Source organism: Rhincodon typus, chromosome 24 (assembly GCF_021869965.1).
Source record: "Rhincodon typus isolate 14 chromosome 24, sRhiTyp1.1, whole genome shotgun sequence".
Lineage (NCBI taxonomy): Eukaryota > Metazoa > Chordata > Chondrichthyes > Orectolobiformes > Rhincodontidae > Rhincodon > Rhincodon typus.
Genome location: NC_063355.1, coordinates 693545 through 718395, shown reverse-complemented (window position 1 = coordinate 718395; position 24851 = coordinate 693545). Strand labels below are relative to the sequence as shown.

Here is a 24851-nt window from a genome sequence, read left to right as displayed (position 1 = left end):
TAGCCTAGATCTTGATGTACAGGTCACAATTACAAAGTCTGCAATGGTACAAAACTCTAAAGTATTGTGAACGGTGTAGGGGATAGTATGGAACTTCAAAAGGACATAGACAGCTTGGTGGAATGGGCAGACAAGTGGCAGTCGAAATTTAATGCAAAGAAATATCAAGTGATTCATTTTGGGAAGAAAACACTGGAGAAACAGTATGAATGTGCAACCAGTAGATATTAACCTAAAAATTGCTAGGTTAGCCGAAATTAAGTGAGATGAAAATGAGAAGAAAACATATGAAGCCTGAAGACCTAATAAGTAGAAAGATCACTGGTTTGAATGTGTTTCTGTGTTTAGATTGAGTATTTTAACCCAGGCGTAAAGAACCAAACTGTCAGAGTAACTCTGGAAAAGCTGAAGTTTTATTTAAAAACAAATGTGGTGAATCAGATATGATAATGTGGACTATTTATCAGCTGAATCTGTGATTGTCATAGAATTGTACTGTGCAAGCATCATATGGTTGTTTAGGTGACATAAAGCGTGAGCAAGCTAAAAGTTGAGGTCAAAGTTTGTTCAAAATGACACATAAGTCTCCTTTCAGGGAGACACAGTAAGTCCTAATGACTTAATTGATCAAACTGACATGGAAAATCTGACATGTTTATGTTTGCCAGTTGTCAATTTGATCATTTGCTGGAAACAGAAGAGTGTAGAAGTTTGAATATATAGCTTTTTTGTGTGGAAGGAGTATAACAAGTACCTTGCCTCACAGCACCATTAAATATTTCATAGAGTCATAGAGTTATACAGCGTGGAAGCAGACCCTTCAGTCCTACAGGTGAGGTCCCAGAGGACTGGAGGATAGCCAATGTTGTCCCATTGTTTGCTAAGGGTAACAGGGATAATCCAGGAAATTACAGGCCTGTGAGCCTCACGTCAGTGGTAGGGAAATTATTGGAAGAGATTCTTAGGGACAAGTTCTATGAACATTTAGAAACAAATGGACTGATTAGCAATAAAGAGCATGGTTGAGCAGCGGAGATCATGCCTCACTAACTTGATTGAGTTTTTTTGAGGAGGTGACGATGATGATTGATGAGAGAAAAGTGGTTGATAGTGTCTGCACGGACTTCAGAAAAACCTCTGACAAGGTTCCTCATGACAGACTGCTACAAAAGGTGAAGTCACATGGTATCAGGGGTGAGCTGGCAAGATGGATACAGAACGGGCATAGTCATAGGAGACAGAGGATAGTGGTGGAAGAATGCTTTTCGGAATGGAGGGCTGTGACGAGCAGTGTTCCACAGGGATCAGTGCTGGGACCTCTGCTGTTCGTGATGACATAAATGATTTGGAGGAAAACATAGCTGATCTAATTAGTAAGTTTTCAGACAAAACAAAGATTGGTAGAGTAATGGATAGTGAGGAGGATTGTCAGAGGATACAGCAGGATATAGATCAGTTGGAAGCATAGGCAGAAAAATGGTAGATGGAGTTTAATGCAGACAAGGTGATGCATTTTGGAAAGTCAAGAACGGGTGGAAATTATAAAGTGAATGGCACACCCTTAGGAGTATTGATATGCAGAGGGATCTGGGTGTGAAAGTCCACAGATCACTGAAGGTGGCAATGCAGGTAGATAAGATAGTAAAAAAGGCCTATGGCATGCTTGCCTTCATTGGAAGGGGCATGGAGTATAAGGATAGACAACTTATGCTGCAGCTCATGAGTGCAAAAGATAAGGCTGAAGCATTTACAGCAATCTTTAGCCAGAAGTGCCTAGTGGTTGATCCAGCTCGGCCTCCTCCAGTGGTCTCCAGCATCACAGATACCAGTCTTCAGCCAATTCAATTCATTTCACATGATATCAAGAAACAGTTGAGACATTGGATACAGGGCGGCACTGTGGCTCAGTGGCTAGCACTGCTGCGCCACAGCACCAGGGACCTGGGTTCGATTCCAGCCTTGAGTGACTGCCTGTGTGGAGTTTGCACATTCTCCCTGTGTCTGGTGGGTTTCCTCCCACAGTCCAAAGATGTGCACGTTAAGTGCGCTATGCTAAATTGCCCCATAGTGGCCAGGGATATGTAGGTGTTTTCCATGGGAAATATTTGGTGGGGGATGGATCTGTGTGTAATGCCCTTCAGAGAGTTAGTGTGGCCTGTCCCTACACTGATTCTTCTGGCAACAGTACTGAAGACTTCCGCTACAGAATTTGCTACTCCCCTAACCAAGCTGTTCCAGTACAGCTACAATACTGGCATCTACCTGACAATGTGGAAAATTGCCCAGGTATATCCTGAATGGAAAAACCTAGACAATACCACCCCATCAGTATACTCTCTATCATCAGTAAAGTGGTAAAAGGGGTTGTTGATAGTGTTTTGTTGATCACAAAGGAAGATGACAAACGGTCAGTATGGGTTTTGCCAGGGCCACTCAACTAAACTCTTCATCCAAGCAGGAACAAAACAGGTGAATTCCAGAAGTGAGGTTCGAGAGACAGCCTTTCACATCAAGGCAGCATCTGACTGCATGCAGCATCAATGAGTCTTGGGGGTAAATCAGGGGTAAATTCCCCACTGGTTGGAGTCATACCTGGCACATAGGAAGATGTTGGAGATCAATCATCTCATCTTCTGGACATCTTCTGCAGGAGTTCCTCAGTGCAGTGTTCGAGGCCCAATTATCTTCAGCTGCTTCATAAATGACTTTCTCTTCATTATAAGGTCGGAAATGGGTATGTTGACTGACGATTGCACGATGTTCAGCACCATTCACAAATCCTCAAATAGTGAAGGAGTCCATGCAGCAAGACTTGGACAACATCCAAGTTTTGAGATGATACATATATAATAATAATCGCAATACACAAGTGCCAGGCAATGACCATCTCCAAGAAGAAAGAATAGAACTATCACCCTTGACATTCAATGGCATCACCATTACTAAATGTCCCATTATCAGTATCCTGGCTGTAACCACTGACCAGAAATTAAACTGGACTAGCCATATAAATATTGTGACTACAAAAGCAGGTCAGAGGCTGAAAATGCTGTGGCAAGTAACTGACCTCCTGACTCCCGAAAGCTTGTCCACTATTTGCAAGTCACAAGTCAGGAATGTGATGGAATAATTACCACTTGCCTGGTTGAGTACAGCTCCAACAACACTCAAGAAGCTTCAAACAATACAGTTGAGGCCCTTTGGCTCACTGAGTCTATACCGTCAAAAAAACATTACTACCTACACTAGTTCCACTTTCCCACACTAGGCCCATAGCCTTGAATGTTATGTGATCTCAAATGATCGTTCAAGTTTGTGAGGTTTCCCACCTCCCACCCCCTCTAAAACTCCTCCCTTTCACTTTGAAAGTGAACCCACGTGTTCTTGATCCTTTGACTAACTGGAACAACTGTTCCTTATATGATCTTACACACCTCTGTTAGGTGACCCAAGTTTAGGGTGGCGCGGTGGCTCAGTGGTTAGCATTGTTGCTTCACAGCTCCAGGGACCTGGGTTCAATTCCAGTTTCGGCAACTGTGTGGAGTTCAGACATTCCCCCTGTGTCTGCGTTCGTGTTGTGGTTTTCTCCCATAGTCCAAAGTTGTGTAGGTTAGGTGGATTGGCCATGCTAAATTGCCCATTGTGTCCACGGATGTGTGGGTTAGATGGATTAGCCATGGGAAATGCAGGATTATGGGGATAGCTTGGGGGGGTGGGTCTGGGTGGGATGCTTTTTGGAGGGTAAGTGCAGACTTGAAGGCCTGCTTCCACACTGAAGGATTCAACGATTATCCAGCTTCTCTTCATAGCTGAAATGGTCTATCCCAGGTAACATCCTGGTGAATCTCCTTTACAGTCCCTCCAGTGCAATTATATCTTTCCTATAGTCTGGTGACCAGAATTGCAAATAGTACTGCAGCTGTGGCCTAACCAAAGTCCTGTACAACTCCAACATAACCTCACTATTCTAATAATCTATGCCTCGACTGATAAAGACAAGCATCTCATAAGTCTTAACTACCCTATTAACCTGTCCAGCCACTTTCAGGGGTCTGTGGACAAGCACACTAAGATCTCTCTGTTCCTGAGTTTCCTAGTGTCCTGCCATACGTTGAGCACTCCCTTAGAACCTAGAACAGTACAGCACAGGAACGGGCCCTTTGGAGCATGATGTTGTGCCGAACATGACGCCAAATTAAACTAATTCCTTCTGCCTGCTCTTGGTCCATATCCCTACATTCCTTGCATGTTAACATGTTTATCTAAAAGTTCCTTAAAATCCCCTACTGTATCTGCCTTCACCACCACCCCTAGCAATGCATTCCAGACTCCCACCACTCTGTAAAAAACTTGCCCCTCACATCTCCGTTGAACTTTCCTCTTCTCATCCTAAATGCATACATTCTGATATTAGATATTTCAACTCTGGGAAAAAGATTCTGACCATCAATCCTATCTATACATCTCATAATTTTATAGACTTCTATCAAGTCTCCACTCAGCCTCCGCCCCCACCTCCAATCCTCTGCACCCACCCGCAACCCCCATTTGGGCTATTCACAAACTGTTTCAAGAAACCCTCTTGGATGCACTTAACCAATTCTGCCCTGTCTAAGCCTCTTGCTCTAAGGGAACCCCAGTCAACACTGGGGAAGTTACCCAGTTCTGAGGAAGGGTCACCAGACCCGAAACGTTAACTCTGATTTTTTCTTCACAGATGCTGCCAGACCTGCTGAGCTTTTCCAGCAACTTCTGTTTTTGTTGGGGAAGTTAAAGTCACCCACAATGGCAACCCTGTTGTTATTGCATCTTTCCATAATCTGCCTACATATTTGTTCCTTAATGTCTCGGTGGCTATTGGGGAGCCTAGAGTGATTGCAACCAGCTTATTTTTAAACTCTACCCAGATTGCATCAGTGAATGAGCCCTCCAGTATGTCCTCTCTGAGTGCAGATGTGATATTCTTCCTGATCAATAATGCAACTCCTTGACCTCTTTTACCTTCCTTTCTGTCTTGGCTAAAACAATGAAAATCTGGAACAGAGCAGTCAGTCCTGTCCCTCTCTCAACCAAGTCTCTGTAATGGCCACAACATCATAGTCCCATATACTGATCCAGGCTCTAAGCTCATCTGCCTTACCTATAATACTCCTTGCACTGAAGTAAACACACTTCAGCCCATTATTACCAATATGTTCATTTACCTGTCCCTGCCTGTCCTTTCTTTCTGATCTACTGGTCCTAACATCTACCTTCCCCTCAATCCCTCCATTTGCTCACCTGCTGCTCTGGTTCCCAGCCGCCTGTCACATAGCTTAAACCCTCCCAAGTAACACTACTGAACTTCCCTGTGAGAATAGTGGTTCTTCTCCAGTTTAGGTGCAACCTGTCCCTCTTGTACAGGTCAGCCCTGCTCCAGAAGAGGGCCCAATGATTCAAGAACCTGAAACCCTGCCCCCTGCACCAGCTTCATAGCCATGCATTTATCTGTCCTTTCTAGACCTTGCCTCACTAGCACATGGCACTGGTAGCAACCCAGAAATTACCTTCAAGGTCTTGCTTTTCAGCCTCTTTCCTAACTCCCTGAACTCACTCTGCAGGACTTCATCTCTCTTTCTACCTACATAGTTGGTACAGATGTGCACAACAACCTCTGACTGCTCACCTTCCCCTTTAAGAATTTTGTGCAACCGCTCTGAGACATCCTCGACCCTGACGCCAGGGAGGCAACACACCTTCCAGGAGTCTCGAATGCAGCCACAGAAACTCCTGTCTGTGCCTCGAATTAGCGAGTCTCCTACCACAATTGCCTGCATGGATCTTGCCCAAACCTGTTCTACAGCAGAGCCAGTTATGCCGCCACAGACCTGGCTGCTGCTGTTATACGCCCCTGAGAGGCTATTCCTCCCCAACAATATCCAAAACAGGATACCTGTTAGACAGGGGAATAGCCACAGGAGACTCCTGCACTACTTGCCCGCCTCTCCTGCCGGTCACCCATCTACCTGACTGAATGTCTTGTTACCTCTTCCAAAGTGCATAACCCACACACGTCAAGGTGATCCATCTGTCAACTGATCTGCCCATCTGATCAATTCTCCAGTAACCTAAAATCTTTCTCCACACTGTCAACAACTTAGCAAGCCTTCCCCGTAAGAACCTTCCAAACCTATTACCACTCTTACCAAGAAGGACAAGAGCAACAGTTATAGGGGAAGACCACCGTCTGAAAGTTCCTCTCCCAATCAATCACCATATCTTGATTTAGGCCTATTCTGCCATTTGTTCACTGTCGCTGAGTCAAAATCCTCATATCCCCTCCCTTACAGCACCAAGGATTGCAGTGTTTCAAGAAGGCAGCACACCACTACCTTCTCATCCCCTGTCTGAGCCAGACATCCACATCCCAGGTACTAATAACAAAAAATGCTCACAGGGTAAATTTCCCACCAAAACATTGTATGCAGCTCTTGATTTATTTGCCTCCAGGCTCAAAACAAGCCCTGGAACGTTCCGAGGAAGGGTCATCGGATCCAAAACGTTAACTCTGTTTTCTCCTTCATAGATGCTGCCAGACCTGCTGAGCTTTTCCAGCAACTTTGTTTTTGTTCCTGATTTACAGCATCCGCAGTTCTTTCGGTTTTTGTTTAGTATTTAACTCACTGCCACGTCTCTTCCAGGCATGCCCACCTTGATGAAGTTCTGCTCCTCTCTCCGACGGGATTTCCGTTCCAATCTTTCTTCTTGCCCACCGACTTTAATTTCACTGTCACTCCTGGTTTTCGACCAGGTATTTGCTAAAATTCGTTTCCACAGCCGCATCACATTCCTCAGTGACTGCCTCCAGCTCAGACTCACCCCACGTGTATTCCAACCGAATTTTCATCCCTCATGTTTTGAATCCTCCCCGGATCACAGATATCTCCGAGATGTTCAACGTTCCACAGACAGCTGCTCTCACCGCATCCTGAGATCCACACTCAGTGTCATGCGGCACCACATGCATACTCTCAACATTTCTCTCCAACGGCATCACAACGCGCTGGCTCAGGGTTGCACCAGTCCGCAGTTCCACTTCATCCTCCAGCTCATTCGTCGTGCTAACAAGAAACTTTATCTTTTCCTTTTAGGCATCAAGGCCCACAAGATGCAACAACTCAAAAATACCCACAAACCTCTGGAACCTTCCTCTCCTCACCTTCCCTCTGACTCTATCCCCTCCCCTAAACCCCCCCACCTCCTGTTGGGTATTCGCCATCCCCCCTAACCTTCCGATCTCTGATGCTGAACACTCCATACTCAGCAAAGGCCCCAGCTTTGTCCCTCTGCGTCCCCACCTTAACGAATTTCGGGCACGACATGACGCCAAACTCTTCTTCCGCCGTCTTCACCTCCGGGCCCATTTCTTTGGGAAAGAGTCCTCTCCCCTTCCCACAGACCCCTTTGCCCAACTCCAACACTCTCCCTCCACCTGGACCCCTCCCTCCGGCCTTTTACCTGCACTCGATCTTTTCATTGAGAACTGTCGACGTGACATTAGTCGCCTCAATTTCTCTGCCCCTCTCACCAAATTCAACCCATCTCCCTCCGAACTGACTGCACTCCGTGCACTCAGATCTAACCCTGACTTTGTCATTAAGCCTGTCAATAAAGGTGGTGCTGTTGTAGTCTGGCATACTGACCTCTACCTTGCAGAGACTGAGTGTTAATTCTCAGATACCTCTTCCTACCTTCCCTTGGACCATGACCCCACCATGGCACATCAGGCCACTGTATCCACTACGGTTACTGATCTCATTTCATCTGGTGATCTCCCCACCTCCATTTCCAAGCTAATAGTCCCCCAACCCCGCACAGCTCGTTTCTACATCCTGCCAAAAATCCACAAACAGGACTGTCCAGGTAGACCCATTGTTTCAGCCTGCTCGTGCCCCACAGAACTCATCTCTTCCTACCTTGACTCAGTCTTCTTCCCCCGGTCAAATCCCTACCCACATACATCCATGATTCATCTGACGCATTACGCCGGTTTCAAAACTTCCAGTTTAGCGGCTCCAGCCACCTCCTCTTCACCATGGACGTGCAATCCCTTTACATGTCAATTCCCCACCAGGAGGGTCTTAGGGCTCTCCGCTTCTTCCTGGAGCAAAGACCTGAACCATCCCCACCCACCACCACCCTCCTCCGCTTGGCCGAGCTTATCCTCACCCTCAACAACTTCTCTTTCAACTCCTCTCATTTTCTTCAGGTAAGAGGGGTTGCCATAGGCACTCGCATGGGCCCTAGTTATGCCTGTCTCTTCGTGGGGTACATGGAACATTCCTTGTTCCAGTCCTATTCCGGCCCCCACCCACAACTCTTTCTCCGATACATCGCTGATATCATCAGTGCTGCTTCCTTCTCTCGTCTGGAGTTGGAAAACTTCATCAATTTCGCCTCCAATTTCCACCCTGCCCTCACTTTCACCTGGTCTATCTCTGACTCCTCCCTTCCCTTTCTCGACGTTTCTGTTTCCATTTCTGGGGATAGACTTGCCACTAATATCCATTACAAACCCACTGACTCCCACAGCTACCTGGAGTATACATCCTCACACCCCACTTCCTGCACAGACTCCATCCCATACTCTCTCAGTTCCTCCGTCTCCGTTGCATATGTTCAGATGAGGCCAACTTCGACAAGGGAGCCTCTGAAATGTCCACCTTCTTCCTCAACCGAGGAGTCCCCAGCTCCGTTGTTGACAGGGCCCTCAACTAGGTCCGACCCATCTCCCGCACTTCCGCCCTCACCCCTTCTCTTCCCTCCCACAACAGCGATAGGGTTCCCATTATCCTCACCTACCATCCCACCAGCATCCATAGCCAAAAGATCATCGGCTCCATTTTCGCCACCTCCAGCAAGATGCCACCACCAGACACATATTCCCCTCCCCTTCCTTGTCTGCCTTCCGCAGGGACTGTTCCCTCCGGGACACCCTGGTCCACACTTCCCCTGTAACCGGCGAAGGTGCAACACCTGCCCATTTACCTCCTCCCTCCCCAGTATCCAAGGGCCCAAACAAACCTTCCAGATGAAGCAACACTTCACCTGCACTTCCCAGAATCTAATCTTCTGCATTCGCTGTTCACAATGTGGTCTCCCCTACGGTGGGGAAACGAAGCGTAGACTTGGCGACTGCTTCGCAGAACATCTACGTTCTGCTCGCAAAAAAGACCCTGAACTACCTGTTGCCTGCCACTTTAACGCACCACCCTGCTCTCTGGCCAACATCTCTGTCTCTGGCTTGCTGCAGTGTTCCAGTGAAGCCCAATGCAAGCTGGAGGAACAACACCTCATTTTCCGCTTGGGGACCCTACAGCCCTCCCGTCTCAATATTAAGTTCAATAATTTTAGGCCCTAAACTCTCCCATGTCCCAGCTCCCACCCCACACACCAGGCCTTGTTACCACATAGCCTACCATTATACACCCCCTGTTGTTAGTCACTAAAGTCCCCATTAACAACTATTCACCCTCCAAGCGTGATTGTTAGCAACTCCTTTGTCTGTCCAACTGTCTTTCTCTCTCTTTGGGCTCTATCCTATCGTTTACTCCCTACCCCGCCCACCTCCCTATTTTCTGCATATAAACTGACATTTTCCCAGCGACCATGAGTTCTGAGGAAGGGTCACCAGACCCGAAACGTTAACTCTGTTTTCTCCTTCACAGATGCTGCCAGGCCTGCTGAGCTTTTCCAGCAACTTTGTTTTTGTTCCTGGAACGTGGGACTATTGTAAATTCCTGGGATGCACACCAGGACAGGGAGGTCCAAATAATGTCCATTGTTTAGGGGCCCAGGGACAGTTGCTCACATTGGGAATGATTTGACTGCACCAAGGTGGTGCTGAGACTCCCTGTGCTCAATCACCGCTCTAAGCTATCAGTGAAAGTGCAACTCCATTAGGGCAGGCTGCACCCAGCCCTGTCTACTGCACAAGGTAGCATCAAGCTGAACTGTAAGAGGGCAATAAATCAAGAACAATGAACTTGTGTACATTTGTGTCACAATGTCATTTGATCGAACGTACATGATCCAAGATCTGTCGAGGAATAGACTGTAATTCTGGAGACTGTTGTTTCAGAAGGGCTGCACAGAACTTGGTGAATCCAGCACTGCAGCCTTCCACTACTCCCTGAAAGAAAGAGTAAAGCTAATTAGTTCAAATATTCATAGGCAGGTTGGTAACAGCTACATCTAACTGTTTCATGCGTCAACGTGTGCTCTTTGACTATGTTTCAGTGTCTGGGTGCACTCCATGTGACTGTGTTTCAGTGTCTGGGTGTGCTCCGTGTGCACTGACCGGCGAGTCTGACATTAGTGGTGGGTAAGTTGTTGGAAGAGATTCTGAGAGATTTACAAGCATTTGGAGAGGCAGGGACTGATTAGGGATTGTCAGCATGGCTTTGTGTGTGTCTCACAAACTTGATTGAGTTTTCTGAGACCAAAAAGATTGAGGAGGGCACAGTGGTAGATGTTTTCTACATGGACTTTAGTAAAGCTATTGACAAGGCTCCGCATGGTAGACTGATTAGTAAAAGTAGATCACGTGGGATTCAAGGAGAGCTTGTCAATTGGATACAAAACTGGCTTGACAGTAGGAGACAGAGGGTGATGTTGAAGGGTTATTTTTCAAACTGGAGGCCTGTGACCAGCAGTGTTCCACAGGGATTGGTGCTGGGTTCACTGTTGTTTGTTATTTACATAAACAATTTAGATGAAAATTTAAGAGGCATAGAGTCATATAGCACAGAAACAGACCCTTTGGTCTAACCAGTCCATGCCGAACATAATCCCAAAAAAAACTAATCCCATCTCCCTGCTCCTGACCCATATCGTCCAAACCTTTCCTATTCATGTATCTATCCAAATGTCTTTTAAATGTTGTAATTGTACCCATATCCACCACTTCCTCAGGAAGTTCATTCCACACCTGAACCACCCTCTGTGTAAAAAATGTGCCCTTCATGTCTTTTTTAAATGTCTCTTCCCTCACCTTAAAAAATATGATCCCTAGTCTTGAAATCCCCTATTCCAGGGAAAGGGCAAGTACCATTAACTCTATCTATACCCCTCATTATTTTATAAACTTCTATAAGGTTGCCTCTCAATCTCCTATGTTCCAGTGAAAAACGTCCCAGCCTATTCAGCCTTTCTTCATTACTCAAACCTTCCATTCTTTCCAGCTTAATAATATCCTTCCTATAACTGGGTAACCAAAACTGGGCACAATATTCTAGAAGAGGCCTCACTAATGTCCTGTACAACTTTAACATGACTTCCCAACCCCTATACTCAAAAGACAGAGCAACGAAGGCAAGCATGCCAAACACCTTTTTAACCACGCTGTCGAAATGTGATGCAAACTTCAAAGAAATATGTACCTGCACTCCTAGGTCCCTCTGTTCTACAACACTACTCAAGGCCCTATCAGTAACTGTATAAGCCTTGTTTGTTGTACCAAAATGCAATACCTCGCATTTATCCAGATTGAACTCCATTTGTCATTTTTCAACCCATTGAGCCATTTCTTCAAGATCCCTCCGTAATCTTAGAAAATCTTCTTTACTGTCTATGTGGATGACACCAAAATTGTTGACAGTGAAGAAGGTTATTTAAGATTGCAAAGGGGGATCTTGATCCATTGGGCTAATGGACCGAGGAGTGGCAGATAGAGTTTAGTTTGAATAAATGCAAAGTCTGGCATTTTGGTAAAGCGAACAAGGGCAGGACTTGTACAGTTAATGGTAGGGCCCTGGGCAGTGTTGTCAAAGAGTGATACCTCCAGGTTCAGGTACATTGTTCATTGAAAGTCGCCTCACAGGCAGACAGGATGGATAAGAAGGCATTTGACATACTTGCCTTCATTGGTCAACCAGTGCATATAGGAGTTGGGACGTTACGTTGTGGTTGTGTACAGGAGAGTGGTGAGGCAGCTTTTGGAGACCATGCTGTAGGAAGGATATTATTACATTTGGAGACACTTGAGAAAAGATTCACCAGGATGTTTCCAGCACTGGAGCGTTTGAGTTACGGAGAGGGGCTGGAGCATAGGACGTTGTGGGGTGACCTTACAGAGGTTTATAAAATCATGAGGGGCATAGATAAGGTGAATAACAAAGGTCTATTCCCTAGGGTGGGGGAGTTCAAAACTAGGGAGCATATTGTTAAGTTCAGGATAGAAAGATTTAAAAAGGACCTGAGGGGCTAGTTTTTAACATGTATGTGCAATGAACTGCCATAGGAAGTGGTAGATGCAGGTACAGCTACAACATTTAAAAGACACTTGGACAAGTACATGAACAAGAAAGGCTTAGAGGGCATGGGCTGAACTCAGGCAAGTGAGACTGTGTCAGCATGGATGAGTTGGACCAAAGGGACTGTTTCTGCGCTGTATAACTCCAAGACTGTGTTTTAGTGTCTGGGTGTGCTCCATGTGACTGTGTTGCAGTGTCTTGGTGTGCTCAGTGTGACTGTGTTTCAGGATCTGGGTGTGTGCCGTGTGACTGTGTTTCAGAGTCTGAGTATGCTCTGTGTGACTGTGTTTCAGTATCACAGTGCGCTCTGTGTGACTGTGTTTAGGATCTGGGTGGGTGTAGTGTGATGGTGTTTCAGTGTCTGGGTGTGCACTGTGTGATTGTGTTTCACTGTGCAGGTGTGTGACGTGCGACTGTATTTGATTTAGTGTTTTCCCGAACTAAACTGTTGAACTTTCTGTTCTAAAGTTAAACTAAGCTAATTGCCTTAATGTGTTTACTCTGCCTGTCATTAACATTGGGGAGGCGATGGCCTTAGTGGTATTATTGCTGGACAGTTATTCCAGAGACCCAGATAACGTTCTGGGAACCCAGATTCGAATCCAGCCACGGCAGATGGTGGAATTTGAATTCAATAAAAAAAACCTGGAATTAAGAATCTAATGATGACAATGAATCCATTGTCGATTGTCAGAAAAACCCATCTAGTTCACTAACGTCCTTTAGGCAAGGAAACTACCATCCTTACCTGGTCTGGCCTACATGTGACTCCAGACCCACAGCAATGTGGTTGACTCTGAACTGCCCTCTGGGCAATTAAAGATGGGCAATAAATGCTGCCTGGCCAGTGATGCCCTCATCCAGTTAACGAATAATAAAAAACCCAACAGTGTCACATTTTATTCATTAACACTACAGCGGTTCTCTTAGGCAGGTGACTGCAATCACATGATTTCTTGGTACTGATGTATTTGGTTCATTGTATTGACTTTTTGCACTTAAAACTCTCATAACTAACTCACCCCCACCGGCCTCTATTTTGAACCCAAATCCAAAAATATTAATATGTAATACACCCTTCATCAGACAGTTCAATCCACAAGAGATATGGCTTCTGGGGGATAGTCTGTAGGATTCTGTGCTCATTTTGAAGAGATTAGACTTTGTTATGAAATATGTAATATTATAATTACACATTTATCCATCCCCTTCCACCCCATACTCCATCACTGGCTGTAAACAAAGTGACTGAAAGAATGATTTATTGTCACATATATCTAGGGAGATACAGTGAAACGTGTTTTGTTGCAACAATCCGGCACCATTCTAAGTTACAAAAAGAATAAAAAGAAAGTACTTAAATAGAGTTCATCTTCATAGACCGAATACAGCAACGACATCGGCAATGAAGCCAGGAATTCCAGTTCCGGCACCACTGCCACAGCCAACACCCTGTCAGCAAGAGTTCAGCCTCTGGGCCTACAGCAGCCAGGAGTCCCCGCTCCAGGCACTGCCACCTCTACAACCTCCCTGTGACATCAGCAAGTTGAAGAGAGAAAAAAAGAAGAAAAGAAGAGTTGGAAAAGGATGTGGCCAGCCTGGAGCAAATGGGCTCAGTATCCCGAACTGGCTATTGAGTTGGATGACCAGCCACGATCATGATGAATGGCAGAGCAGACTCGAAGGGCTGAATGGCCTCCTATCCTCTATGTTTTTAAGTTTCTACATTTATTTCCAGGCAATGCATTCCAGTCCCTAACTATTCATTGTGTAAAAGTATTTTTTTCTCACATCACCCTTGCTTCATTAATACATCATTTTAAATCTGTGCTTTCTAGTTCTTTTCTCTTTTATGAGCCTTATTCTGTATACTGATTCCAGCCCATTAAGGAGTTAGAACATCTCAATCAGATCTCCACTCAGCCTTCTTCTCTCAAATGAGAACAGTCCCAGTTTCTTTAATCTATCCTCATAGCTGAAAGATCTCATACCCGAAACCATTCTAGTAAATTGTTTCTGCATTTTCTCCAGTGTGTTCACATATCTCCCATAATGCAGCATCCAGTCCAGTCCTAATCCTGTCATTTGGGTTGTTGCAGGTTTTGTACACTGGCTGTTAGAGCTGAGTGTCTCTTCTCTGCTGCCAAGTCTGAGCTACCAGAGGAAGAAGACAGCATTACTGCTGATGGAGGCCCTGCTCGAGACCTGGTATAGACAAGTGGAGCCCAAACAAGAGGAATGGACAGCCACCTCATAAGGATCATGAACACCCATTGATGGGTGAGTGATGGCAACCTACCCAATATCATTGGAAAAACCTCAGCACCTTCAGGAAATGAGAAACAAATATTTCTTGGACCAGTTGCTGCCAGGTTCAGTGAATCCTAAATGCAGAGGCCACAATAGGCGTTTCCTGCGTAACTAACACTCTGCAGCTTAAAGGTGAGATTCAGGATTCACTTCAGGGTTCCTTTCTTTTGCTGTATTATAGGTACTTGTGAATCATGTGGCAAGCGATTACATACCCGCATCTCCATCTCCTGTACCCAATGAGGCAGACTTACTTGGTCACCTGACTGGTATCAGATTTCTTCGATGACATTAAATAAAAGCAGAGAACGAAGTGGAAACTCAGTAGATCTGACTGCAGCCAATCTATCCGCCTCCCACTCTCTCCCTATTTATTTCAAAACCCCCTTCCCCTCCTCCTTTTCTGATGAAGGGTCTAGGCCCGAAACGTCAGCCTCTCTGCTCCTATGATGCTGCTTGGCCTGCTGTATTCATCCAGCCCTGCACCTTGTTGTCAAGGTACAAACAAGGCATGGAGTGAGGGTTAAGTTGTAATGAAAATAGAAAGCAGAGGATATGGCTCCAAAGTTGTGAAAGGTTTCTCCCTATGTACCTAACACAACTTTGTACAGCTCCAAAAAGTCCCTAAGGATTTTTTTTCCCAGAAGGACAGAAAGAAGCTTGTAAAGAAAAAAATAATCAAGAAAAGATCTGATCCGTAACCCTACAGAGTATCGCATGTCATTATTGCAAACATCAAAACGAATGTGAGAAAATGAATTTCCATCTTGTGTCTGGACTTTTGATCATCAGAATTTTGTTTATTCTATCTATATTATTTTTCAATCCACAATGTATGTGTTAAACAATGTGTCTTAAGTATGTGTAAATTGGGGACATTGATGGGGTATAGTTTAAGTTAATAGATTAGAAATCCTTTCGTTTTCCTCTGTGTTTTGTTAAAATGTTATAATAAATTGAATTATTATACTGTTACTGACAAATCCTGGTGTGAATAGCTTGTGTCTTGAGTAGCAGTCAGTCAGCCACACTGTTTATTTTGGTGGTTTCACTAAGATTTTATATGTTTAGACATTTTGTGCTGGTGTGTGGACATGATCATTGGTGCACTTTTCCCATTTCTAGACCCTCAAACAATCAGGAGTGTGGAAGAGCAAATATGTCAGCAAATCTCTGAGAAAAGCAAAACCAATACAGCAATTGTCTTAGCATTTTCTGAAGAAGGGTCTAGGCCCGAAACGTCAGCTTTCCTGCTCCTCTGATGCTGCTTGGCCTGCTGTGTTCATCCAGCTATACATCTTGTTATCTCAGTTTCTCCAGCATCTGCAGTTCCTACTATCTCGAGAGCAATTGTCTTGGTGGATCTCAGTCACTTGTAGAGTCATAGAGATGTACAGCATAGAAACAGACCCTTTGGTCCAACTTGTCCATGCTAACCAGATATACTAAATAAATCTAGTCCCATCTGCATGTACTCAAACATGATCTGGGATTGAATTAGTGGAATATTCTTTGAGTGCATTCAGGAGAATGTCTTTATCCAATATGGAGCATGGCCACCAAGAGAAGGGGTGTTTCTAGACTATGCTTTATGCAATGAAGCCAGGCAAGTAGAAAGGACATCAGTTGGGGAGCAGGTTGATGAATGAGATCATCATTCACTTAAATTCACGGTGGTTACAGAAAAGAACATAAAGACAGACAAGGAATAGAAGTTTTCAGTTGGGGTAAAGCTCATTTTTCAAACTCGATTTGTGATTTTACTGAAGAGAGCTACAAAAAGCTATTTGAAAGTAAATCAGCGCTAGATGAGTGGGAGACATTCAAGGAACAGATAGTGAGGGTTCTGAGGAAATATGTTCCCTTAATAAAGAGCAGGATGAATAATTCCCGAGGCTTCTGGATGTCAAGGGACTTAAAGGAGAGGACAAAGAAATAAAAAGAGAAGCTCATGAAATATAGGGTGTTGAACACTGCAGAAAACCTAGAGGAGTATAAAATTTTAAAGCTGAAATTAAAAATGAAGTTTAGAAAGCAAACAAGGTATGATAAAAGTGGGCAAATAAAAATCAAGAAAGACCCAAAGATTTTTAATAGTTACATGAAGTGTGAAGGGATAACTGAAGGTTCCTCTTGGGAACAATGAAAGTAACCAATGTGTGGTGGAGGACATTGGAATGGAGCTCAATTAATATTTTGCATCTGTTTTCACGAAAGAGAGGGACGCTACACATATTGCCATCAGGGAGTATGGAAGTTTGTGAAATATTAGAATCATAGGACAGAGATAACTCTTACAGATTGCAGCCCCATAACCATGCTTGTTGCAGTTTTAAATGGCTGTAAAAGGGTCCATCTCTCTCACCCAAGCCCCCAGCGCTGTTACCTGTCAAAATTCCTCCTCATCCAAGACTGTGGGGGTGTAAGGAGGAATGAATTCATACAGCAAGTGGCAATGCTCATTGCCTGGGTGGGTGACAGAAGTGGGCAAAGAATAATTTCTAAAGGAAATTGGATGGGCACTTAAGGGAACTTTCGGGGATACAATGGAGAAATGAGAACATCAGGATTGCTCCACAGAGAAATGGACTTGATGGGACTGTAAAGACTCCATGGGCAGAACATTTCCAGCACTTTTTATTTTTATTTCCGATTTCCAGCATCCACAGTATTTAAAAAAACCGAAATAACTGCGGATGCTGAAAATCAGAAACAAAAACAGAAATTGCTGGAAAAACTCAGGAGGTCTGGCAGCATTTGTGGAGAGAAATCAGAGTCAATGTTTTGGGTCCAGTAACCCTTAAAAAGTATTTCCACAATATTGCCATAATCTATAAAACTACAGAATAAAAGCTAGAAAGTTGAACCAGGCTGAATGGCTCTTCTAGGCAGGTGTGGAATGATGAGCCAACACTGTGCTTGAAGTCTTGGAGTGTTACTAAACCATAAGGCTTAGGAGCAGAAGTAAGCCATTCAGTCCATCAAGCCTCATCTGCCATTCAATGAGATCTTGCCTGACATGATAATTCTCAACTACAGTTTCCTGCCTTAGCTTCATAACTCTTGATTCCCTGACCGTTAACATAGAAACATAGAAAACAGGTGCAGGAGTAGGCCATTCGGCCCTTCGAGCCTGCACCACCGTCCAATATGATCATGGCTGTTCAGGCAATTTCAGTATCCCATTCCTGCCTGCTCCCCAGACCCCTTGATCCCTTTAGCCACAAGGGCCACGTCCAGCTCCCTCATGAATATATCTAATGTAAACTGGCCCCAACAGCTTTCTTTGGGAGACAATTCCACAGGTTCACAATGCTGAGTGAAGAAATTCTTCCTCATCTCATTCCTGAATGGCTTACCCCTTATTCTTAGACTGTGACCCTGATTCTGGACTTCCCCAACATCGGGAACCTTCTTCCTGCATCTAGCCTGTCCAGTCCATTCAGGATTTTATATGTTTCTATGAGATATCCCCTCATTCTTCTAAATTGCAGTGAGTACAAGCTAGTCATACAGTCAATCTAGTCTTTCCTCCTATGTCAGTCCTACCATCCCAGGAATCTGTCTGGTGAACCTTCACTTGACTCCCTTATAACAAGAATGCCCTTCCTCAGACTAGGAGACCAAAACTGCACACAACACCCAAGGTGTGGCCTCACTAAGGCCCTGTATAATTCCAGCAAGACATCCTTACTCCGATACTCAAATCCTCTTGCTATTAAGGCCAGTATGCCTTTAGTTTTCCTCAGCCTTTCCTTAAAAATTGATCTATCCCAGCTTTAAATATGCAGAATAATCCACCCTTTACAGCTCTTTGCGGTAAAGTATTCCACAGATCCGCAATCCTCTGAGAGAAGAAATTCTTCTTTAATATGAAATCTGTTATTCTGAACTTATGTCCTTGTCCACAGGGGAAACAACCTTTCCATATCTACCCTAACAAATCCCTTAAGAATCTTGTGTGTTTCAATAAGGTCACCTCTCGTTCTTTTAAGTTCTTCTAAATGAGTACAGGTAACAACCAATTCAACCTCTCCTCATAAAACAGTTCTTCCATACGTGGTATCAGCCTTGTGAACCTTCTCTGGATTGCCTCCAAAGCTAGTGTCCTTAGATTCATTTCCCTAGATAAGAGTCCCTAGACTGTTCACAGTATTCCAGCTTGGTCTGACTAATATCTCATATAGTTTTAGCAAAACTTGCCTCCTCATATACTCTATTTCCGTTGAAATGAAGGCCAACTTGCATTCGCTTTCCCTATTAACAGTTAAATTGGATGCTAGCATTTTGTGATTTATACACAAGGACTCACGAATCCGTCTGTAGCTTTCTGCTGTTTTTCTCCATTTGAATACTTTCATCACTATTTTATTCTTCCTGTCAAAATGCATAACCCCACATTATATTCCATTTGCCTGGTTTTTTATCCACTTTCTTAATCCATCCATATCCCTCTGCAGACACTTTGTCACCCTCATCACTTGCCTTTCCACCTATTTTTGTGTCATCTGCAAATGTGGCAACAGCACATTGACATTTCCCATCCAAATCATTAACACGTATTGTAAAAAATGCAGCCACAGCGCTGATCTCTGTGGCATTTGACTAGTTATAGGTGCCATCCTGAAAATGCCCCATTTATCCCAACTCTCTAGTCTTTGATTAGTTAGCTAATCCTCCATCCTTACCTGTTTTTTTGCCTCCTTCTCTTTTTAAATAAAGGTTATACATTGACAGTTTTTTTTTCCTCTGGGTTTCTTCCAGAATCTAAGGACTCTTAGAAGATTGCTAACAGTGCAGTCACTATCTTTATTGCTACTTATTTTGATATCCTAGAATCCATCCCACCACGTTCAGGGAACCTATGGGTCTTTAGCCCCATAAGTTACCTGAGTATCTTTTCTTGAGTGATAATTATTGTATTTATTTCCTCTCCTCCTGTTGCCCAATATTATCTCATCCTTATTCTCTCAGGGGTTTAGGTTCATTTCAGCCTCTCTCTTCCTTTTCATATATTTAAAAAAGCTCGAGCTGTCTATCCTGATATTACTTGCAAGTTTACCCTCAAAATTTATCTTCTCTGTCTTTTCATTTGGTCATCTTTTGCTCATTTTTACATCTTTCCCAATCCTCTGGTTTAACACGAATCTTTTTCACATTGTGATTCATTTTCTTTCAATTTGACCTTATCCATAACTTTCTTGGTTAACCATGGTTGGTTTATCCCTTCCTAATCATTCTATCTCACTGGGATATATCTTTGCAGTGAGCCATGAACTATTTTCTTAAACATCAGTCATTGTTCTTCAACTGATCTTTGCTGCTAAACTCCTTTCGCAGTCCAGACCCTGCCCTCATTCTTTTGCAATTATCCTTATTTAAGCATAACACAGTTGTTTCTGGCTGGTGTTTCTCACTCTCAAACTGAATGCTAAATTCTATCATGTTATGGTCACTGTTTCTGAGGGGATCTTTCACTCTGGCATTACTTAGTAAACTTGCCTCATTAGGCATCACCAGCATATTGCCCTAGGAAACTATTCTGAATACACTTTATGAATTCTTCCTCATGGCTATCTCTACCAATCGGACTATGCCAACCTATGTGAAGATTGGAGTCACCCATGATTAATGCGCTGCTTTTTGTATGGTTTCATTATCTTCTGATTTATTCTCTGCCCCACTGTATATCTACTGTTGGAGGGTGCTATAGACTATTTCCACTTCACCTTTTTATTTCTTATCTCCACCTATGTGGATTCTACATCTTCCGATTCAAGGCCATTTCTTACTTTTGTACTTATTCCATCCTCTACCAACAATGCTATCCAACCACTCTTTCCTTTCTGCCTGTCCTTTCAAATAGTCACATTCCCCTGAATATTCAGTTCCCAACTTTGGTCTCCTTGTAATCATGTCTTTGCAATGATGACAGATCATTAATTGGCATTTGTATACTTAATTTATTTACTTTGTTCTGAATACTATACATATGCAAGTAAAGAGACATTAATTTTGTCTTTTTACCATTTTCTTCCTTTGAGCTTTTTTACTGCTGTTTTTCTGTGCTTATACATTTTGTCCCTTCCTGTCCACTCTGAATATTGTTGTCAAAATAGTTGCTCAGTAATACTGTGATATCCCCTGCTTTGTTACTGTGTCACCAATGTAGTATTATCTTTCTCCAGTCGCCTCAGTCTCCTTGAATCATTAACACTTACCCAGTGCCGACATTTCAGAAGCATGTCCAGGAAAATTCCTGCAGTGTTTTGTATCTGTGCCATGGACAGCAAGTGAGCCGAACTTGCAGAGGTATGTGGATGAAGTCCAAACTCTACCAGGTATCCCAGCAGCAGCCCTAGCTCCTGTCAACAAGCAAAAAAAAAGTCATCACACCTTCCCCCAACTTCTGCTTTGATGAGAGTCCAAGAGTGCTGGCCACTTTCCAGAGCCTCATCAAATGCACGCACACCACAAAATATTATTATGAATGATGGCCACATTCCATCTTAACAAACGTGAATTAAGAGAATGGAACCAGAGTTTCCAACTGCTAAACATCGGCACTGGGTATAATCCAAAGGGAAAAGAACTCTATATCTAAGTTATTCAACTGTTCAAGCATCACAGCTGACTGGAACTTGTTCACAAGAGTTTCTGCTATATGTAAAGGTAACAGACACTGGTGAGTGGTGGGGGTGGGGGACCTTTCAGTCCTCATTCGAAATAGGAGTAAAGCCATCAGACTGGAGGTGGCTAATATTATATCACCATTCAAGATAAGGAAGGGACACAAACCAGGAAAACTACAGGGAAATCAACTAACAAGGTTAGAAGAAAGTGATTTAAACTATTATCAAGAATAAAATGAACTTTAATTTGGAAAGAGAAAGGGCTGGAATAACTCAGCAGGTCTGACAGCATCTGGAGAGAATAGCAAATTTAATGTTGAGTCCAAATGCAACCAGAGGGTTTCTTGAAACAATATGTAAATAATTCAACTAGGGAAGGGACAGTATTAGACCTTGCACTGGGGAATGGCCAGGTGATCGAAGTTTTAGTGGGGAAGCATTTTAGGAATAGTGATCATAATTCTGTCAGTTTTAAGATAGTTATGGGTAAAGATAACAGTGGTCCTTGGGTCAATGTGCTAAATTGAGGTAAGATTAATTACAATAGTATTAGGTACGAACTGGAGAAATTAGGTTGGGGGGCAGCTGATTGGGGTAAATCCACATCTGACACGTGGCAGTCTTTTAAAGGCCAGTTGATAAGACTTCAGGACCAGCATATTCCTGTGAGGATGAAAAATAAGGATGGCAAGATTCAGAAACAAGAGCTATTGAACAGTAGTCAAACAGAAAAAAGGATGCATACGTAAGGTTTAGGAAACTGAAATCAGACAAAGTCATTTAGAAATTATAAAGGAAATAGGAAAGAACTTAAAAAAGGAATTATAAAGGCAAAAAGGGCCAAAAAAATGTTCTTTGCGAGTAGGATTAAGGTGAATCCCAATGCATTTTATATTAGGAGCAAGATAGTAGCTAGGGAAAGGGTAGGTCCACTTGTGAGCAGAAGAGGGAATTTATGCATGCAGCCAGAGGAGGTGGGTGAGGTTCTTAATCAGTAATTTGCATCGGTATTCACCTAGAAGGACATTGGTTAGATTCAGGAGGGGTATGTTGATATTCTAGGGCATGTTGATATTGAAGAAAATGGTAGTGTTCGGTGTCTTGGAAAACGTTAAATAGATAAGTCCCCAGCACCGGATGGGACCTATCCCATGATACCGAAAAAGGTGAGGAAGGAGATTGTTGTATTCTCGGTAGCTACTGGTGAAGTGCCAGAAGACTGGAGGATAGCCAATGTTATCCCTTTGTTTAAGAAATGCAATCCAGGAAATTATAGGCTGCTGAGCCTTAAATCAGTGGCAGGGAAGTTATCAGAGATGATTCTTAGGAACAAGATTGCTCACATTTGGAAAAGAATGGGCTTATTAGGAATAGTCAGCGTAGTTTTGTGCAGGGGAGTTCCTGATTTACAAATTTCACTGAACTTTTTGAGGAAGTGATGAGGATGATTGATGAGGATAGGGCAATGAATGTTGTCTACGTGGGCTTTACTAAAACATTTGCCAAGATCCCTCACGGTAGACTGGTACACAAGACTAAGTCACATGGTATCCACGGTGAGTTAAGTTAGATACAAAATTGGCTTGGTCATAGAAGAGAACAGGTAGTTGTGGAAAGGTGTTTTTCTGACTGGAGGTTTGTGGCCTGTGGTGTTCTGCAAGGAGTAGGTGGGATTTTTTTTTGTTTTTCATAGAATCATAGAATCCCTACAGCGTGGAAACAGGCCTTTTGCCCCAACAAGTCCACATGAACCTCAGACCATCCCACCCAGACCCACCCCCTATAAACCCACCTAATCTACACGTCCCTGAACACTACAGGCAATTTACCATGGCCAATCCACGTAGCCTGCACATCTTTGGACTGTGGGAGGAAACTGGAGGACCTGGAGAAAACCCACGCAGACACGGGAGAACGTGCAAACTCCACACAGACAGTCGCCCGAGGGTGAAATCGAACCCGGGTCCCTGGCACTGTGAGGCAGCAGTGCTAACCACTGAGCCACCGTGCCGCCCCCAGAAGTGCTCTAAAGTCAGAGATGGCACAGGATGTGGATTCTCCACTCGGGTAGATAAAGTCCCAAGTTGCTTTGAGGCAGGAGCAGGGAAAGAAAAATGTGAACAAAGAAGTAGACAATTTATAGTGCAAGAGATGACTGTGCATAGAAGCATACAATCCCTACAGTGTGGAAACAGGCTCTTCCGCCCAACAAGTCCACACCGACCCTCAGAGCATCCAACCCAGACACAGCCCCCGATAACCCATCTAATCTACACATTCCTCAACACAGGGGCAATTTTCCATGGCCAATCCACATGGCCTGCACAGCTTTGGACTGTGGGAGGAAACTAGAGACCCAGAGAAAACGCACGCAAACACGGGAGAATGTGCAAACTCCACAGAGACAGTTGCCCGAGGGTGAAATCGAACCCGGGTCCCTGGCGCTGTGAGACAGCAGTGCTAACCACTGAGCCACCGTGCCTAGTAGTATGTATAAATACTTTGGATGAAAATATATGTGGTCTGATTAGTGAGATTGCAGACAACGTGAAAATTGGTGGAGTTGTGGATAGCGAGGAAGATTATCAAAAGATACAGCATGATATAGATCAGTTGGAAAGTTGGGCAGAAAAATAGCAGATGGAGTTTAATCCTGACATTTGAGGGATGCATTTTTGGAGGTCAAATACAAGTAGGAAGTATATGGTAAATGGCAGGACCCTTAGCTCCATTGATATACAGAGGGATCTTGAGGTCCAAGACTACAGCTCTCTGAAAGTCGCAACACAAATAGATAACATGGTACAGAAGACATATACCATGCTTGCCTTCATCGGTTGGGACACTGAGTATAAAAGTTGGCAAGTCATATTGTAGCTGTATACAACCTCAGTCAGGCCTTTTTTGGAGTATTGTTGCACAGTTCTGATTGCCATACTATAGGAAGAATGTGGAGGCTTTGGACAGGATGCAAAAGAGGTTTACAAGGATGTTGCCCGGATTGGAGCGTATTAGCTACAGGAGAGGTTGGACAAACTTTGATTGTTTTTGCTAGGGCGTCAGAGCTGAGGGGGCAACCTGATAGAAGTATATAAAATTATGAGAGGCATGAATAGGGTGGAAAGTCAAAGTCTCTTTCCCAAGATGAAACTGTCAAATACCACAGGGTTTAAAGTGAGAAGGGCAAATGTCTAAAGGACATGTGCAAGGCCAGTTTTTTAATATGCTGAGGGTGATAGGTGCTTGGAAAGCACTTCCAGGGGAGGTGGTAGAAGCAGATACAACAGCAAGGTTTAAGAGGTATTTAGATAGACACATGAACAAACACGGAATAGAGGGATACACACCATGAGCAGGCAGATCGGATTAGTCTAAAATGGTATTATGAGGCTTGTTCCTGTGATGTACTGTTCTACGTTACAGTATGGCCTTTCTTCAGAACCATAAATTCATACCAGCTTTGAAACATTAACCATAGATACTGCCAGACCTGCTGAGCTTCACATGGACTTTCTGTCTTTCACATTTCCAGCACGTGCAAAATTTTAATCTTACTTGATTTGGAAAGGCCTGGATTAAATCATGAAAATCAGCCTTCTTAAAGGAATGATTGCCT

General features: G+C 43.8%; 1 protein-coding gene across 1 annotated transcript in view; it reads right to left on the bottom strand.

Annotated features, from left to right (window-relative positions):
* Positions 1-24851, bottom strand: part of si:ch211-225b11.4 — a 226885-nt gene that overhangs the window by 64288 nt on the left and 137746 nt on the right. Inside the window, exons 18-20 of the mRNA XM_048611680.1 lie at positions 24791-24849; positions 20825-20968; positions 10067-10171 (exon numbers count right to left, since the gene is read on the bottom strand). Coding sequence (XP_048467637.1) covers positions 10067-10171; positions 20825-20968; positions 24791-24849 — 308 coding nt within the window. The remainder of the gene's footprint in view (positions 1-10066; positions 10172-20824; positions 20969-24790; positions 24850-24851) is intronic.